This window comes from Impatiens glandulifera, chromosome 3 (genome assembly GCF_907164915.1).
Source record: "Impatiens glandulifera chromosome 3, dImpGla2.1, whole genome shotgun sequence".
Classification (NCBI taxonomy): Eukaryota; Viridiplantae; Streptophyta; class Magnoliopsida; order Ericales; family Balsaminaceae; genus Impatiens; species Impatiens glandulifera.
In genome coordinates, this window is record NC_061864.1 from 21662124 (window position 1) to 21682159 (window position 20036).

The following is a 20036-nucleotide window of genomic DNA, read 5'->3' on the forward strand; positions in this document are numbered from 1 at the left end:
TACTCCAACTTCAATAAATCAACAATCAATCTCAATTTTACTCACACTTCAACAAATAACCAACAACCACCCGACCTTAATCTCGTGACCTCACACTCGACAAACCACCCACCACCCGACTTTTATCTTGTAACTTCACATTTTAAATGCTCACCAAACCAACTACTAATTCTGACATCACACTTGACAAACCACCCATCACCCGACATTCATCACATTGCCTCACACAGTCACACTTTCAAACGCTTCAACAAACCAACCATTAATTCTGATTTGTTTAAAAGTTGCGCCATCATATATTATAGTCAATAATGCATTTCTTGAAAATCTAAATTTGCATGTTTTAGAATTTGAACCATTGTTTTAAGCATTAAATATGAACACTTTAACCACTTGAGATTGTTGGAAAAAAAAACTTATTTAGATATATGTACTTGTACAACTAGCTCACTTAAACGTATATACTAATAAAATGTCATTTAAACATATGTTTTATCAAAAATTGGCTCATTTAGTCTCTATTAATAAACAATAGTTATTTTTTATTTTTTATTTTATATATTTAATAATTAAATATTAATATATTTCCCCCTTTTTCTTTTTCATTTATTATTAATAAATGAATCCTCTATTTTTATATTTTTATAAAAAAATTTATTATTTCTATATGAGTATTTATTATTGATTATTTTAATTTTATTTATAACATAGTATTTATTACATATTATTTATATATTATATATATATAATGAATCATAATAATAATATTTAATTGACTCAAACCATATTTTAATTTTATAATAAATAAAAAAATCATTAATGCATATCTACAAAATTAAAATAATTATATATTTTTGCACTCTATTGACTATATAAAGCATATTATTTGTCAATAAGAAACTACTTATTTAAATAATTTTGACATTTGTCAATAAGAAACTACTTATTTAAATTATTTCATTATACATCCAATTATTTATCCGCAATAAGTTATTGTAAAATCTGAAATATATATATGAAATAAATTATGGTTACCTATAGTTATACAACATATTTTCCAAGTCAATATTATTATAACACTTTGTAACCCTAGATGCTTTGGGAATCCTGAAGCAGGCATTGCATGTGCGTGTCAGGCGCACGTGCGCATGTGGGCTCAGAGTGGCTTGAAGTTCGATTGTTTTAACTTCAGTTTGCGTGTCAAAGATCTTTTTAAAATAAAATATTATTTAAAAATATTTTGATGGTATCTGACCGCTTTTAAAATTAATCATGTAAATATTAATTTTGTTCAAATTTTAATAATCTGAAAATTTGTTTATAATCAAATAGTAATTTGATTTTTTTTTTTATAAAATCCAATTTAAATTAAATAAACATAATTTTAAAAAAAAATATTCATTTTGAAGTTTTAATTGAATCCACACTATGAATAAGAGTTTTGTTTAATATTTATAGTCTCAAATTGGTAAGACTTTTAAATGATATTTATAGTCATAAATTTTGAGAAATTAGAACTTCTCATTTCTTTTACGATCATTACAACCTTTTAAAAAAATTTAGTAAAAAATATTGTCCTATCGATATTCATTCCACCTATTATTTCATCTTATATTTTTTATATGTTTATAACTTAGACTAACTATTATAATATATATTGATATTAGAATCTCAAAAAATAACAAATAGGAATCCATTTGAATGGTATATTTAAGTAGCATGTTCAACTACAAGCATTTAGTTGTTGTTCGACGCATTTAGTTGGCGGTTCGGCGAACGACGATTTATTAAGACGAAAAAACAAAAAATTTAATTTTTCTTTTTCAATTTTCATTTTTCATTTTTTTTTCATGTTTTTGTTAACTTACGGACTTTTTTCTAGTTATTATAAAAATAAAAGAATTATAATTTGATTGTGACATCACACTACTTTACTTACATAAATTTTATAAATAAACTAATATAACAAATTAATTAATGAATTAATTTATGAATAATTGAAACATTTATTTACTGTATTTCCGAACATCCGGCAATTGATAAACTGGCAGCATATGGTTGATCGATGTTAACTGATTAATGTTCATCCAGCTCCGGTCGCTTCTATCTGAGATACTGAAACCCTACCAGAATCTGCTTATAACCAAGCAGCTCCACAGTTTGATCATCACCAAAACTACTCTTTCCAATGATCCATTTTATGCAACAAAGTTCATCAGATTATATGCCATCAATGGCGACCTACACTCCGCTCGTTTGCTCTTTGATCGAATGTCTCAAAGAACTGTCTTCCTTTGGAATTCCATCATCAGAGCTTATGCTCGATTCCATTTATTTGGTGAATCATTCCTCATGTTCAGGAAAATGTTGACTTCCGAGACTAAGCCAGATAACTTCACATTCGCCTGCATTTTGCGTGCCTGCTCTGAAAACCTAGATTCACAAGGACTGAAGCGTATTCATGGAGCAGTGGAAGTTTTGGGCGTCAGAAAGGACCCTGTAGTGAGCAGTGCGCTTGTAACAGCTTATTCAAAACTTGGGCTTGTTGGCGAAGCAAGTGTGGTGTTCGATGAAATGCCTGACCCAGATTTGGTCTTGTGGAATTCAATGACTTCTGGTTATGGCTATTCGGGATGTTGGAATAATGGCCTACGACTGTTCAACACGATGCGGAGCATGGGAAAGCAGCCAGATGCTGAGACATTAGTTGGATTAATGTCAAGTTTACTTGAACCTAACCTATTGGGAATTGGACGAAGTATGCATAACTTTTGTTTGAAAAGTGGTTTTGATTCAAGTCCACATATAGGCAGTGTACTGGTGAGTATGTACTCAAGGTGTAAGTGTCTTAATTCAGCACTTAAAGTATTTCATAGCATATATCATCCCGATCTTGTTACATGGTCTGCTTTAATAACTGGACTTTCACAGTCTGGAGAAAACGAAAAGGCTATAGCCTTGTTCAAGGAAATGAATATTATGGTAGTAGGTAACAAAGCCGATTGTGTATTAATTGCTAGTTTAGTATCTGTTATTGCTCAATTAGCTGTTCTTGGCCATGGCACTGAATTACATGGTTATATTGTAAGGCATGGATTGGATTCAGACGTTATGGTATCTTCCGCACTTGTTGACATGTATGTGAAATGTGGTTTCTTGCCTACGGGGCTACTAGTTTTTCGGAAGATGCCAACAAGGAATGTTATATCTTACAATTTGATCATGCATGCTTTTGCTTTAAACGGGCTCCCTTTCGATTCATTTAGAATGTTTGAGGAGATGCTTATGAATGGATACCAACCAGATGAATCCACTTTTTCTGCTCTTCTTTGTGCTTGCTGTCATGCTGGTCTTGTGGAATATGGGCAGGTATATTACAAAAGAATGAAGGATGAATTTAGTCTTGAATATAGGATAGAGCATAATATTTATATGGTGAAACTTCTGGGAATGGCTGGAAAGTTACAAGAGGCTTATGAATTTATCAAATCCTTGGCAAAGCCAGTGGATTCTAGCGTTTGGGGTGCATTCCTTTCGTGTTGTGATGTTCTTGGAAATTCTGAGATGGCAGAAATTGCAGCTAAGTGGTTGTTTGAGAATAGAGAAGATGGAAGTGCTTATAGAGTTATGATTTCTAATGTATATGCTGGCAATGGAAAGTGGGATGAGGCGACTAAATTGAGAGACCGATTGACGAAGATGCCTGGTATAAGCTGGACAAATGTACTATAGCCAGCTTCTTCATGGCAGGTTAGTGACCATTTATACTTTCTTTCAAATGTTCTATTTTTTTTTCTCATGAATTGATAAGGAAAATGTTTTCCTCATATTTGGTATTGAAATGGATTTGCCCCCTTCTACCTTGCATTTATTCACATTGCAATATAGACCTTTTTCTTGTTATGATTCAGTATCTTGAGATTGCAACAAACAAGACTAAACTGGTCTAAAAAAAGTTCACAAGAAATGCACAATGACTACAATGCTTTGAAAATCATTCAAAGATATATTGTGGAGGTTCATAATAAAAACAAATAAATGTTATGCGGGCGACTCTTGAACAAACATTGCCCCAGCTAAATTGCACCTAAATCAAAACTTTATGTGTTCCATCACACAGTTTGTATAAGATTTACTGGAGTGTAATGAGTTTTAGTTTATTTCATTTTGTTGTCTGGGATGAGATCGAGCCCGCAAAATTGCCATTATCTTTTGTGTCATTCTTGGAACTTTTTGGGGCAACTGCTGGAGTCCTCTGAGGATCAGGATCAGGAGTAGACATGTTGTTTCCTTGTTCGGCTAATTTTCTTAGAAGGTTCATTATAGTTGGAAGGAATTTGGTGGATAGTGATAGAAGCCCAGGAAGCTGAAAATAAGTACAACCACAAGTTCTTTAGTTAGAAGGACGGAGTTGTATAACTATTGTTTAAAAGTCATTTGTATAATTAGAGGGAAGCAATATACTCACAGCGCCATGTCTAAATTCGCCTGCGATGTCAAGCTGCACCCACAATGCTTTTACAAGTAGGAAAACAATAAAAAAAAAACCTAGATACAAAGGATTCCTGAAATGGAGGTAATAAAGATCAGATATCCCCGGGAATAAATCCGAGTCAGAAAAAATAAGATAAGATATAGAGGTAAATAGTATATCGCTTCTGAGTAGATGAAGAAAATTACCGTAAAACTGCCATGAACTCGTTGAAACCCAAAAAGAACAATGCGGCAATTGCCCATGGAGGTGGCAACCAGTTGTTGTTACGTCTGCTGGCTTCCTGTAACCGGTAGTAATCCAACACAGGTTTTACTATTATTGCGCTATTTAATGTTGTTAAGAGTAATATGAGACCATGAAAAGAATCTTTAGGGATGAAGTTATATGATAAAGACAACAACATGAGCAGGAACATGCCTGGGCAGCAATTGCTTGAGAGACTGTGTACTCCGTTTCTATCTTGAACTGTCTCCATATAGATTTGCACTGAACAGGTGTTATCAATGTCTTCGATGATGATACCTGAGATCAATTCAAAAGTTCTATAGGGTTGTATATCAAAGTAAAATGGAATTTGATTTGTATCCTGGTCTAAATTTTTTTTATTGAAAATCAGGGTTTATTCCCTTGAGCAAGCTAGCATGACCCTCACAATCATCGCCCCCACTTCCAACAAAGCGTTCTTGGGATTGAATACAAGACTTATGATCTCTCTTAGACAAGAATCTTGCCACCTGACCTACTAAATGGGTTAAAAAATCAAAGTCCGTCTGTAATCCTAGTCTAACAGTTACTAACATATTTTCTTTTTCTCTGAAAACTGTTAAATAGCTTTGAAAATTTTCACAAAAGTCTTGAACTAAATGTGTGAGTTTACAAGTTCAGTTCCCACTCAAAGCACCTTGAATGAATGAGGATAATGGCGATGGAATGTTATGCTAGCATCCATGGAAAAAAATTATGGTCTAATTTTTTCTTTTTGAGAATTTCTGGAAGCTAGTATATTTCAGTGGTGGATCAAGGCATGCAACAAGCAGTCACTGTTCTACATAAAATGGAATGTTGATTGTAATTGGTTTTACTAATTTTTGCGGTCGATGCAGTATTTGAGTTTACCCAAGACTTGATGATTATTTTTTTTAAGTCACCTTGTCCCAGTTGCTTGATGCCAGGGGATCAGCTGCAGTTGTGCTTCTGTTGGTAGCAGTTTCCATTTTGGGGTCCATCAGTGCAAGGGAAAGTGTGTTCTCAATGGTATCGGCTTCATCATACAACCGAATTGCAGCCAACACAGAAAGAAGCTTCAAAGACTGAATCAGAAAGAATGTATCTATTAGTATAAAATGAAGTCAGACAAAGAAAAAGGCAAGTTGTTAATTAGTTATAGTTTCATACTGCAGTTCTAGCCCTTCTCGTGATAGCTCTTATATCTTCTTTCCCAGTCCAGACTCGTGGCATCGAATCAGAGTCATTGCTGAATATTGTCGAAAACCTGTTGATATTCTTCAATTAGTAAAGGAAAACCGTTTAGGAAAAAAATATATAATTTGTGGTCCATACCGTTCTTTCATACAGAATAAAACTTTTGCGGATTGGTCTTTAGCCTTGGATTCAACTACACCACTTGCATAATTCTCCAAATTAATTATCATTTTTCCCTTGCTTTCTTCATCCATCTCAAAAACAGAAAGTTCTTTTGTGAATTTAGTCTTAGCTGATTCAGTCTCCTGACGGAGAAGCTTCCGTATTGCTGGCCAGGTATCGATGCTAGCCCCATCCAAAAGTGCTTCAACTGGCCCCGACAATGCTTCGTTCAATTTAGACTGCATGATCACTTCCATTGTCAGTTTTCTTCTTCATTGTGTTGTTTAGTATTTGTTTCAAGGTTGTGTTCAAGCTTTTTGTTTGAACTGTAGTTGTTGGAGGAGAAACTTGTATTTTCTCTCCATTTCAAATTCAAGTTGTAAAGGCAAGACTAGAGTACCTCATAAAAGCTAGTGATTTCGGAGAGTTTGGCAGTACGAACAGCATCAATGTGCGAATCTATATCGCGCTGAAGCTTATCATGAACTTTAGATGGTTCCCAATCCGATTGTTCGATGGTGGCATCTGAGATTAGATGAAAATATTGCAGCTCTATTAATTTAACAGATGCCGTGACCTCAGTCTCTTAGTTCAAGATTGTTACCACTTGAGCTACCAAGTGGGTCATTATGTTTTTACTTTGGACTAAGAAAAATATAAATACATTAAACTTCGACGAATAAGTAGAAGAAAACTTGCTCCGAGGAAAAATGTGGAAAATACCTGCACATTTTCCATTGAATATAGCCATGAGAGAATCTGCACATCTATGAGCTGCAGTTGAAAACCCTTCTCCTTCACTTAAAGCTTTGTCGAAATCTGCTTTGAATTTATCCAATATCTCGGACCTTATGTGACCAAGCATAGAATTATATGCAGGATGAACAAGCTGAAAAGTACAAAGATATGAGAAAGAAGCTTGCCTAAAGACCCATAAATACCAACAAAAAATTATCTACCTGCAGTAATTTTTCTTCCAAAAGTTTTCGCTTTGCAGTTCTAACACCTTCATCAAAAAAGGCAGCTTCTGCATCATATCTGCAACCATTATATATGTCAAAATTTCAGTGAAAATGTTAAATTCAAATAATGGCTAATAAGTATATTATTCTATTAAACATGAAACATTTAGGTCTTTGATGAATCCAAATAAGATTAAAATACGAAATATCTTTTCCAGAATTGTTTTTCTGTTGAAAAAATCACCTAATTCCAATGAGTGAAGAATGTAAACAAACAATAACCATTTCCATTCTGCCTCAAACCAAGCATAACCTAATGTACTTACTGTGATAGACAACCACTTATAACTGAAGTCAGTTTCTTTCCAAAACCTGGAACAACATGAGATTGTACTTCAACTTCTAATTCAACCCAGTCCTGTAAAGGTTATGCAAACTCTCAAAGACAAAAATAAAAAATGGTAAGCAGAAGAAAAGTTGAATGGTGACTTATTTTACGTCATTTGCCATAAAATTTGCAAGCTTCTCATTAGAAATTTCATCGCATCTTACAGTTGCTACCATAACCTGCGATCGTCAATAATGAACCGCATATTATAAGACTAATATCTCCACTGATTCCACGAAAAAATACAAATAATTGCCTTGTGAGCGGGAAGATCAAGATCCTTATTCTCCTTAATAATCTTCCATATTTGTTGAGCACTAAATGAAAACCCAGAGGCAGGCACTACTCCTCGTCTATCTCCAGCCAGCCCACCAGGTGCTATTGATTGAAAGAACCTCTGCCTCAAGCTAGCCACCTTCAAATTAAGACATGATTTATCTTCATTACTCCAATCTTTTATAAAATGTCAAAGGAATTGCTGCAGATCTTTGTTGTATTTAGGTTAGAGGAAAACCTGCTCTCTAAATTGATCTTCCTTCTCTTCAAAACTAGAAAGAGCCACAACTTGAACCTAGAATATTAATCATAACTACCTTTAGCCAACTTTTCTGTACACTTTTTCCATTGACATATCTCATCTGGATGTGAATCCAGATGAGATCATGTTTATACATGAAATACATATGCTAATCTAAGAGGAAGGAAAACACTGTACATTGAAAAAGTCGCTTAAGGGAGTTTCTGCATGAGCCTCAGGCTTTGGAACAGAGTCCCATATCTTCAAACAAAGAAAAAAAACATATTATTGACAACATTGTGAAGTTTATAATGAGAAATAACAGTCAGAAAATTTTACCTTCTGAATGTCTTCCCTTAGAACAGGTTCCAAGTTTTCGAGAGGAGTCTATAAACATTCAATCTATTATTATACACTCTTAAGACAATCAATCCAAGGAAAGTTCAACATCTATGTCAGAGGTAGGAACGCACCCTTGTCTTGTCACGTATTACAAACATCAACGTTGTTTTACGTGGACTAAATAATCTCATCATAACCTGTCCAAAGAACAACAATTTATATTTTTACATATTTTGCAAGAGAAAAGGTAAATTGGCTAAGAAAGTACTATATATGATGTACCTGGAATACAGTTTTTAAGAGAGGTTTATTTGCAGCCTGCTCACGGCCAATGTCATGACACCACCTAATGGTCATGCATGATGAACTTGTTATTACTTGTTTAGTTTCTAGGAAAGCTGACTGGATTTTATTTTTTCATGAAAATCAGGGAGAGGAAGCCAGTAATCCCAACTTTCAACAAGGTGTTATTAGTGTGAATCGAAATTGAAATGGGAAACAAACTTACATATTAATCAGCACTATGTCGGAAACAGCTAGGGCAAAAAGAGCACTCTGCTTCTCAAATGCAGTATCATCCTGAAAAGGAGGCAAAATTAGAAAACATAAACAAATGCATTGGTCTTTCCCTTATGTACTTTTCAAAGTTGTACAAGCTGAAACATCTCAAGGACTTCAAATTAGAGAGTAAAAACTTCCGGGCCTTGTTTGATGTGGGTTATTTAAGATTAATTTCAAAAAACTTATTATCCGATCAACAATCTACTCATCAACCACTTCATTCAATTAATCAAAATCCAAATACCCTTTATTCTAATTTAAAAATATATATACTTATATCCCTAATATTTTTCACCCAAAAAAAAACTATATGAGTTTGTATACTGTAAAGGATAGTATGGTAGAGTAAGTTAGTAAGTTGATTTTTATTTTTATTTTGAAAGTTATCACGACTCCTCACAGTTATTACCCTCACTTAAACTCAAGTTGTTCTTAGTGGGATCAAACTCCTGATCTTTGATTTCTTAGGCACGATTTATTTTTTTTCACTCGTTACCCTAGTGGGATAAGTTAGTGTCTTATAAATAGTGGAGTAGGTAATATTTGTGTGATTTAGAGCTACAATTATTTTTTTTAATTAAGGAAAACTAGTATACATCCCACCGTCATACCCGTTTCCATTTAGAGCGCTTCCGGTATTTAAAGCTACAATTCTTATACAAATCTCACATCTTCTGTTGGTAAGTAACATTACCTCTATTGGTTTGAAGCTTTATGCAAGGGAAAAAATTATTAGATAATAGTTGAAACAATGGGCAAGTAAAAGTGCCCTAAATGCATAAATAATCTCCAAAAAAAACATGGAAACTGAATAAATATAACTGCAAAGCACCTCTCCTCGTTCTCTTCCATCCGTGCCCTCTAAATCCATAACTATAGTGCAAGGTTCAATTCCAGCGCATATCGCCATCCAAATACCTTTAGTTGTTTGAGATCTGAAATTAACTCAATTAATTTAGGGAAGAAGATGAAACACTTCACTAATTAAGGACTAAAAAAGAGAGTTGTATTGACATGCCTTCCCTTAAAAGCATCCATTTCCATGAAGTTGGTCACAAACAAATTGTTTAGTAAAGTACTCTTCCCTGTTAGAATAGTAAAGAAGCATCATCATCATCATCAATCACATGGAAAGATCAAGTGATTTTGTCTGTTGTTCTAAGTACTGAGAATATTCCACTCCTGACCCAAAAAAAATGAAAAATGCATACCACTGCTTTGAGGGCCCATAATGGAAACGACAGCATAGGAAAGTCCACATTCGCCTAATTTAACTTCTTTCATGAAACTCTCTATTCCATCAACATTGAATGTACCATCTCCATCAATAAGGTGAGTGGAACAACACTTACTCTCTTTATCTGACATATAAGAACAAAAGGATCATGAAAACTGAAATAGATATAAGAAATTAAGTCCAGAAACCTAATGCTAGACAAGAGGAAAATCATTTTTTTAGTGTAAACAGAGACAGTGAACAATGATCCATCAATGAATGAAATATCTGGGCAAAATTTCAGGAAGAACAAAAAGCATTATAGGTGAATGAAGAACAATACTAAATTCGGCATGAATTTTGGAGGGCATTTGAGAATGAAGGATTAAAAATAATGGGTAATATGTAATTCTCCATGAAAGTAGAGATTAAGAGTTGATAGACAAACCCATTTCGTTCATCAATGGCGTGATCCAGGAAGAAGGAGGAGGAACGAAAGGATTCTCAGGAATGAGAAATTTGAGAAATCAAAACAAGTTCCTTTGACGAGCATTCACCTTCTCACATGCTCCTTAAAAAGTGGCATCATTTTTCAATGATGGAAATTTAGAGAAATAAGAAATTGGGTTAAGAGAGAAAAATCCATAATTAGATGCAAAACACTTTGTATTAGTTTTAAGGTTTCTCTAATGCATGTACACTCTTCATTATTGGTATAAGTTATTTTCTTATTTTTCAGTATAACTTACAAATAAATGTAAAGTGAATGATTTTCATTTTGGTATGATAAAAATAGATTAAACTATTTGTTATTTATTTATTTATTTGTCATTTTTTATAGATTTTTTTATATCTTACTTTTTTATTCCTGCCATTTTTTATATTTGATTTGTTATATTAATTTTCTTTTATTTATTTTTTAACTACAATGAATTTTGTTTTATGTCATGTTGGATCAAATAATTTATTGCAATTTTAAATAAATAAATAAAATTAAGACATTATTATTATTTATAATTAAATATTTTTGATTAATCAAATAATAATTAAGATTCATAATGTAGTAAAAAAACTTCAAAATTTTAGTTAAAAAGAAAAATATTCAGACAACTTTGATTTGAGATTGAGGTAAGAGAGGTAAAGATATGAATGAGAAAAAAGATTGAGAGCTTGTTTGATTTTGGGGTTATTTTGGGGTTATTTTGAGGTTTATAAAAAAAAAAGTTGATATGTAAGTTATTTGGGTTTTAATTATTAAAATAAATTATATATTTAAATTTAATAAAAATAAAGTAAATATATTTTAATTCATTAAAAAGAAGTGATTTGTTAATTAAGATGATAATTAAATTTGTTTATTAGTATTATTAACTTAAGACTTGTTTGAATCATTGCATACAAAAAGTTGCTCATCTTTTTGTTTATGAATTTGTTGACAGTGAAATATTTACCAAATGAATTTTCTTAATTTTTTTAAAAAAGTGCTAAAAATTCTATACCCAAAAATGTTTTATTTTTAAATTTAGAACATTTTGTTTCTTTGTGCCCTAATTCCTATTTTGCATTGTTTCAAGCCGTTTTGATGATTGAGCAGTTGATTATTCATTTGATATTAATCATGGTTTGATTTATAATATTACCTCATTTTCAAATCGTAATAATAGAGATAAAAAAAAAATATACAAATCAATGATAGTTTAATGTTAGAATTTTAAATAATTACATTAATAAAGAATTTGGATAAATAAATTAAATGTAATTTAATTTAAATAATATAAATTAACATCAAATTGTGAATTTCTGGTACCAATTGATAAGATTGAATGTTAATGAATAAAATTGAATAACAAAAATTTAAAAATGTCAAGGGCTAGAAATAACAGTTATGTGATGTATTAATTGTTGTAAAATTGATAAATGGATTTATTTAATGATATATATATATATATATATATATAATATATACTATTGGAATTTTTAATATATCTCACACATCTTCTTCATTTATCTCATTATCTTTATAATTTGAAAAAAAAAAATTCTTGAGTGTTCTTCGAGTTTTTAACTTATCTGAGTGTTTTTTGAATTTTGACTCGACGTCTTTTTATTAAAATTAGTTTGAAAAAATGTGCAAATAATACATCTTTAAGTTCAAAGTAGTTATTTCATCAGCTAAATTCATTACTTTAGGCAAATTAAGATTTCTGATATCAGTATTGAAATTTTGTTGTCAATTAGCCATATATTTTCTATGCCTATAGGTTCATGATGTTATAACCAAATATATATTCAAAGTAAATGAATTAGGATAAGATGACTTACAAAGTGGAGTTACTTTCTTTATTCTTAATTTCTCGCATGTTTTTAAGAAACTGTTTATACATTCAATATTTTCCATCGACATGTCCTCTAACATATTTCGTTGAAGTTCACGTGTTATTTCTCTTTACAATTCCTTCATTAGGTTGTTTCCACCAAATAGGGTAGCTTATAAACTTAAAACATCATTCCTTAATATGTTATTTTCAGTGAGAACAATATGCATTTGTGTTCTTACTCTTTTCTTTTTGAGTTCTCTTATTTAATTGACTCTTGGTAAGGTCTCTTCTGTTTTAATTTTTTCTCCACATTTGTAGCATTGTAAATGATTTGTAAACGTCTGACCAAGGATCTTGTAGCTTTCACATACTCATATTTCTCCTCGAGGCCCATTAGAAACAGTAAGAATTTCAACTCTTCGTCATCCTAAAATATTTGTGCTTCAAGATAACATCCATTACATTCAGTTTTCATTACCTGATATCCACACCTACGAAGTGGTTTCAATCCCATCATCTCATCTCATAGCAACTATTGGTGCTAGTGCTCTAGAATAATTATATAAATGATATTAATTTTCTTTTTCTTTCGTTATTATTATATAATTGCATGTTTATTGTTTAATAAAGATCTGTGAATATATTTGATGTATTCTAAAAGGTCTCTAGTCAATTATTATTGTGGGAACAATAATAAATTAAGACAACTATGAGTTATGATTGATAATCATGAGATAGTTATTTATGTGGAGACATAAATCATAATCATGGTTTTCTTATAAGAGTATAAGAGACTAGACCGACCCATGGGAAATTACTACATGGATATAAGTCATAAGTAATTTCGTAATGATTGATTGTTTCAATCCTTAGACATGAGAATATCATAGAATTCTGCACAAAAGATCAATATGTTTTGACACAATTAAACATCATCTTTAACTGGATGATTATAAAAGTGTGTTCGGACATATTCTGAATTATGTGGTGGATAGTGAATAACTAAGATGAGATTTGTTCATCTTATTATGAGAGTGATATATCTATGTCCTTCGTGTAAGTATGACTAAGAAATGCATGGTCGTGCTATAATGAATTAATAAGTGTATTAATATCATTTAATAGGTCAGTCTATTTATCGATCGAACAATGATTGAATTTGATAAGGTGACTTTATCCATGCCTTATGTTCAATCACATATAATGAGACAAAGGGATTTTAATAATAATTATAAGTAGGCAATTTATATATTACTTCTTCATTTAATATGGTTAGTAGTAATGTCTTGCTAGAGACCAATTACCACTTTTGAACCGTAAAAATGTTTTAAGCCCACTGTCATATTAAATAAGTCTATTGGGTCGCACAACTGAACGAGTTTTGAAAAATAAAGCTAAGGTCAAAATTTTAAAGGGCTTATGAAACCCATAAAGTTGTTATTAGGGTTTCATTAAAACTTAGCAATATATATATATATATATACCATTGAAAAGGGTTTTCAAGTGTGTGTAAAAAATTAAGAGTCCTAGTAGACAAGAATCAACGACGTTGGAATATTCCCGCTCATGTGTGAATACAAATAGAGGACGTTCGCATCAAGTAGTGTCTCGATAATCATTGAAAAGGGAACCAGGTTAGTATACTTATTATGGTTTAATCGTTAAGCACGATGAAATAAATTAGGGTTTGCGAAAAAAAATTGAATGTTGCTTCCGTTGCGCAACCCTAGTCTGTTGTAGAAAACCCAACAACACCCTTATCTTAGAGTAATATTTTTCAAGGTCTACATTTTTTTGTACATTTTTTTGTTGCACGAAACTTATATCCTTTTGTAATCCATATCATCTTGGTCCATTATTGCCTTCATAGTACGATTTGACTTCAAGCCACAGCTCAGAGTTTGTTTTTTTACTATAATCTTCTTGCAATCCTTGGTTCGGTCGTATTCATAATTCATGCTCTTACAAGTATTGGTTCTGATTATTGGTCTTCTAATAACAAATATAAAGAAAGAAAATGTTAGAAAAATTGGGAAGGAGAATAATATTTGTTGAAGATGAAAAGTTTTAAGAATCTTAAGTGTTGGTATCAACATTTACAAACAACTCTTATAAAAAGTAAATTAGTCTAGAAACCCTAAATTACTTATACATACAAGCTCAAACTCATTAATAATTAAATAAGTCTTATTTACATAAAAGAAAATAAAGACCAACAACTTTCAATTTACAGACAAGCAATGCTTAGACTCACAATCTCCCCCTATAAGCTTGATTTTGTTTGAGATTCTTCACGTCGAGCTCTCGCATCTCCACAAATTTGACTCTTGCTAGCGCCTTGGTGAGAATGTCTACACGTTGCTCTCTAGTGCTTACGAACTCTACAACGATATGTCGGTTCTCGGCACATTCACGGATGAAATGGAACCGGGTGTCGATGTGTTTGATGTGTCCTTGAAACACCGGGTTCTTCATGAATGTTATTGCGAACTTGTTGTCGACATAGAGGGTTACTAGTCTTGACTCGCATCCGAGCACCTCTCTCAACAAATTTCTCATCCAAATTACTTGACACGACGCTGTAGTAGTTGTCATAAACTCCGCCTCACATTAAGATAAAACACTAGTTCGCTACTTCTGAGATTGACATGTGATCAGATTCTCGTTGAGATAAAACACCATCCCTCTAGTACTTTTTATGTCGTCCGTGTCACCAGCTATGTCTTTGACAATAAAACCAACGAGTTCTTCAATTTCTCGTCATCTTCTTAACTGGATCCATAACTCGTCGTTCCCTTCATGTAACGAAGAATGTGTTTTATTGTGTATTGGTGTAGAATGGTAGGTTGCTCCATGTTTCGACTCATTATTCCAACTGCATAAGAGATATCAGGTCGAGTGTGCGTCAAGTACTTGAGACACTCGATGATACGCATATACTCCTTCGGATCCATTAAGCTTCCTTCCACATCCTTTCCAAGCAACAACTTTATTTCCATCGGATACTTTCTTGAGTTTCAATCCTCCATTGTAAACTGTTTCAACACCTTTTTCACATAGTTGCATGATTCACCTCGATGTTATTTTTTTTATGGTCCACCTCGATACCAAGATAGTACGATAGTAGCCCAAGATTACTCGTCTCGAACTCATTTATCATCTTTTTTTTTGAACTTTTCAACACCCTTATCGCTTGATCATATCACGATCAAGTCGTCGATATATACGCCAACAATGAGTACTTCTTCTCCATGGTTTCTCGTGTACACAACCTACTCTTGAGAACATTTCACGAAGCTAAGACTCATCATTCTCTTGATGAGGCAAATGTTCCATGTCTTTGGTTCTTGACGTAGTACGTAGAGAGCCTTATATAACTTGTACACTTTGTGCTCTTTATTTTTTATGAAGCCTTCAGATTGAGCGACATAGACTTCTTCTTCGATGTCACCATTAAGAAATGTTGATTTGACATCAAAGTGGTGGATCTCTCATTCACGGTGAGCTGTGATGGTAAGAATTAGCCTAACTATGTCAAGTGAAAAGATCTCCTTAAAGTCAATGTCTTTCTTCTGCATGTTCATTACCAATCTCGCTTTGTGTTTCAGGATGTTGCATTTGTTGTCTCTTTTCAACTTGAAAACCCACTTAAACCCGATGGTCTTATGACTGGGTGGTAAGTCGATGAGCTCCCATGTCTTGTTCTTCCTAATGGACTCGAGCTCTTTCTTTATGGCCTCATACCAGAGATCTTTGACTACTGCCTCGTGATATGTTATTGGCTCATCGGTGGTGAGCAACAACAATTCATCACGATTCATCTCTACTAGTGGTTCCTCCGCGTAGACATCTCGTAGGATTCTAAACTCCACGGAATTTTGTACGAGCTTATTGTTGTCATTGCACCACTCTCACTTCTTCTCTTGCTCAAATACGACATCTCTACTCACACGGATTTTCCCATAAACAGGATCAAGAAAACTATGCGCCTTACTTCTGTCTTTGAACTTCACATTTCTGATGATCTTCTCGTCGAGCTCATTGAGCTTCTCTCGATGGCTCGTCATATGGTTTGTTGCTCCATTGTTAAGGTACCGCACGTCGGTGTGATTATACTCATCATCATTTGCAAAGAGGTTCTCCATTACTTTCTCTTTATTCAACAACACCACCTCTGGTTCCTTTTTGGATGATTCTTGCACGAACTCTTCGAGGTTTGTCTCCTCGTCTTCGGGTAAAACATTTGTCATTCCCTCAGCAAACATTAATAATGGATCATTGTCATATAAGCTAGTGAGGTTTGCCTCATTGTCTTCATGCAAAGAATGTGTCACTCCCTCAACAAACATTAATGTTGGCTCCTCGTCATAGAAGCTAGTGAGGTTTGCCTCATTGTTGGGTCTTTTGTTAGGGCACTTGGACGCGTAGTGACTGTACTTTTGACAAGCGTAACACTTCATTGTACTCTTATCTTTGTGGGGCTTGGTGTCTTCTTGTTAAGGTGAGCTTTATGCACGACCTCGCCATTTGCCACGACCTCAGTTATCTCCACCGTTACCCTTGCCCTAATTTGTTGCAGAAAACCCAACAGTAGCCTTATCTTAAAGTAATATTTTTCAAGGTCTAATTTTTTTTTTATTGCACGACCCTAGTTATCTCCACCGTTGTCGCTGTGACTCGACGATCCATAAAAAAATTGGCTTATCCATTTTTCTTCACTCATGACATCCATACATAATACGTGATCAATAGGTGCTCCTCCTCTTGGTCTTTGTAGCCGTGAAGTCTCTCCTTGTGGACTTTGAGACGACCGACGATCTCCTTGACGGTCATATTTTTGAGGTCACCAAATTGCTTGATTCTTGTAACTAGGGGTGGCCAAACCTACGGATTGGATACGATCCGGTATTTCGGATCGAATATCCGCTTTTATTTTTTTTCAAAAATTGCGATCCGTATCCGATCCGGTATCCGACCACTATCCGATCCGAAAATACCGGATCGGATCGGATCGGCCAGCCGGATACCCGCTGATCCGATTTTTTTTCATATGCTAGAAAATTGAAATTGTTCATTAAAAATCTTAAAATTCAACTCATAAGTACAATACATATCAAAAATATAATTCAAATACCAAAATGAAATCAATATTTTTTTAAAACAAAAAGACATTAGTCCACCCAAGTGACTCAACATTTTATAATACTTGTAGGCTGCAACCTTGTAGGAAGTTCCATCAACTTTAGTGTCTTCTTCTTCAATGAGTCTCAAAATTTATGAGCTTATTCTATAAAAAAAACAACACAATAGCTTCACATATTTTACCACAATGATTTATTCAATCAAACATTACAAGATGATGTACCTTGACATTTTTCTAGTTCTGGTATGATAGACTTAAGTCATAACTCTCATCATCAATTATAAAGCTTGGTTGCTCTGTAGTTAAATCTTTCATTCCTACGAAAATCAACAATGAACAATTTATAAATATCATTATTAGTAAATTTAAAAACATATTAATCAATTAAAATTAAATAAAACAATTAAAAGATTAAACCTTCTTCAAGTTGCTCCAATGATGCTAAACTTTCTTCAATTATCACAACCTTAGTTGTTCGTTCCCAATCTTGGGTACAAATAAGAGCCTCAACTATTCTCGGGGTTAAAGAAGTACGAAATGAGTCAAGGACGTGACCCCCGGTACTGAAAGCCCACTCAGAAGCAATAGTTGTCACAAGTATAGCAAGTACATCACGGGCCATCTTTGCAAGAATAGGAAATCTCCTTTGATTATCCTTCCACCAAGACAAAATATTAAAATTCTCATAATCATTCTCAAGTGTCTCTTCTAGATACTTATCCAACTCAGATTTGTTCCTTTGAGCATGATCAAAACCAACATCCATTTGAAACCTTGAAGTCAACAACTTTGCAAAATCCATAACTTCCCCTTGACGATTCTCATTCCTATTTTTCAATGGACTATTTGAAGAGGAACATGTTTGCTTATCTTCTTGAGGCATTGAAGAAGTGTAGAGCTTGAATATTTCATCAATAAGAAGATTCACATTCAAATTCAAGATTGTGCTTTTGGTATCATCAAAACAATTACGCACAACCCAATCAACTAGATGCATCTTATGCCTTGGATCAAGTAACATAGAGATAAATATCAAATAATTGATGTTAAGAATGTCGCCCCAATACTTATCATACTTCACTTTCATTTGTTGTGTCATTTTCCTATATCCTTCATCATCATTTTTGCACAAATTAGAGATCTCTAAACCAATGGCAAACACACTTTGTGCACAACTATTACAAGTGACAAGTGACATAACGAGAACCGGATAACATCAAAGTAGCATCATAAAAAACCTTCAAAATTGGTAAGAAATGACTAACCCTTCTCCAATCTTCATCATTAGGATCTCCACCCACTTTCATCATCTCTTTATGGCAAGAGGAGTCCCTAAATATCAAGTTATCAAATGCCTTCTTAAACTTCACAGCACACTCAAGCATCAAATATGTTGAATTCCATCTTGTTTCAACATCCAAACAAATAAGACTTTTACTTTATATCTTCTCTTCTTCTACACAAGTTTTAAACTTTTGAAGTCTTGAAGGAGAAGATCTAACATATCTCACGATAGAACGAACTTTCATAATAGATAAATCCATATCCTTCAAACCATCCTTTACAACCAAATTGAAGATATGAGCAACACAACGAATATGTAGAAATTTTCCATCCAAAATACTAGATTCCCAATGATTAAGTCTTTTTCTCAAATAATCAACTGCCAAATCATTAGAACTAGCATTATCTACAGTCATAGTCATAATATTCTTAAGTCCCCAATCAATCAAACATTTTTCAACACCTCGACCTATCAAATACCCAGAATGGCCAGCAAGAGGACAAAAATTAATGATCCTTTTATGCAAAACCCAATTGTCATCAATAAAATGAGCGGTAAGACACATATAGCTCAAATTTTGACCAGAAGTCCATGCATCGGTTGTCAAACTAACTCGAGAAGAGAGTGTTTCAAAAATAGCTTTTAACTTTCGTTTTTCTTCGATAAAAAAGCTATAACAATCTCTAGTAATGGTCTGACGTGATGGAATTGAAAATGCAGGATTCAAACACTTACAGAAGTATATAAATCCCTCATGTTCCACAAAAGCAAAAGGCAACTCATCAACAATAATCATCCTAGCAAGGGCCTTTCTACAAGTTGTTTGATCAAATTGCCAACAAGACGGAAGAGAAATTGTTTCAAACACACCATCATCACGGACAATAGTTTTTGTTTCAACTCCCATAAGTTTTTGTTTCTTATCCATATTAGCATATTAGCAGGAAGTTGCTTACATCTCTTGATATGATTAGCTAAAGGAGTTGTTCCATTTTTTGCCGCACAACCAATTTTTGTAGCACAATATTTGCACTTTGCATAATTTATATCATCTGTTCTATCAAAATGAGACCACCAAATAGAACTTTTTCTCTTATTATCACAGATAGAACTAAAAGAAGAAACATCACTAGACATAGGATGCTTTAGTGATTTTTGACTTGTAGAAATAGGTATTTCATTTCTCTCAGACATAGATTTCTCACTCATGTTTGTAGATCTTGAA

General features: G+C 33.2%; 2 protein-coding genes across 3 annotated transcripts; one reads left to right on the plus strand and one right to left on the minus strand.

The window, feature by feature from the left end:
- Positions 1–2031: 2031 nt before the first annotated feature.
- Positions 2032–8742, plus strand: LOC124930696 (putative pentatricopeptide repeat-containing protein At1g64310). Of its 2 annotated transcripts, none has more exons than XM_047471037.1 (2): positions 2032–3750; positions 8719–8742. In XM_047471037.1, exon 1 carries the CDS (start codon positions 2080–2082, stop codon positions 3730–3732), a length of 1653 nt encoding a protein of 550 aa, XP_047326993.1. In that variant the 5' UTR covers positions 2032–2079; the 3' UTR covers positions 3733–3750; positions 8719–8742. The 2 variants fall into 2 exon arrangements, with proteins under 2 accessions (XP_047326993.1, XP_047326992.1); XM_047471036.1 differs by lacking the exon at positions 8719–8742 and adding an exon at positions 5668–6097.
- On the minus strand, positions 3975–16204 carry LOC124929987 (protein ROOT HAIR DEFECTIVE 3 homolog 1-like). The gene is made up of 23 exons (XM_047470361.1): positions 15883–16204; positions 10061–10210; positions 9868–9934; positions 9682–9784; positions 8797–8867; positions 8571–8634; positions 8420–8485; positions 8286–8333; positions 8145–8207; positions 7944–8000; positions 7686–7844; positions 7540–7608; positions 7368–7459; positions 7039–7117; positions 6803–6968; positions 6480–6604; positions 6056–6318; positions 5891–5987; positions 5644–5805; positions 4913–5017; positions 4681–4775; positions 4469–4565; positions 3975–4366 (listed from the first exon to the last, which is right to left on the minus strand). Exons 1-23 carry the CDS (start codon positions 16202–16204, stop codon positions 4163–4165), a joined length of 2724 nt encoding a protein of 907 aa, XP_047326317.1. The 3' UTR covers positions 3975–4162.
- Positions 16205–20036: the final 3832 nt, after the last annotated feature.

Excerpts from the sequence above, each read along its gene's own strand:
- LOC124930696 (XM_047471037.1), top strand. The coding sequence starts at position 2,080 with ATGTTCATCCAGCTCCGGTCGCTTCTATCTGAGATACTGAAACCCTAC.
- LOC124929987 (XM_047470361.1), bottom strand. The coding sequence starts at position 16,204 with ATGAATCGTGATGAATTGTTGTTGCTCACCACCGATGAGCCAATAACA. Across the intron at positions 9,935-10,060 it reads TATGGGCCCTCAAAGCAGTG|GGAAGAGTACTTTACTAAAC; the intron begins GTATGCATTTTT and ends CTATTCTAACAG. Across the intron at positions 8,208-8,285 it reads TAAGGGAAGACATTCAGAAG|ATATGGGACTCTGTTCCAAA; the intron begins GTAAAATTTTCT and ends CTTTGTTTGAAG.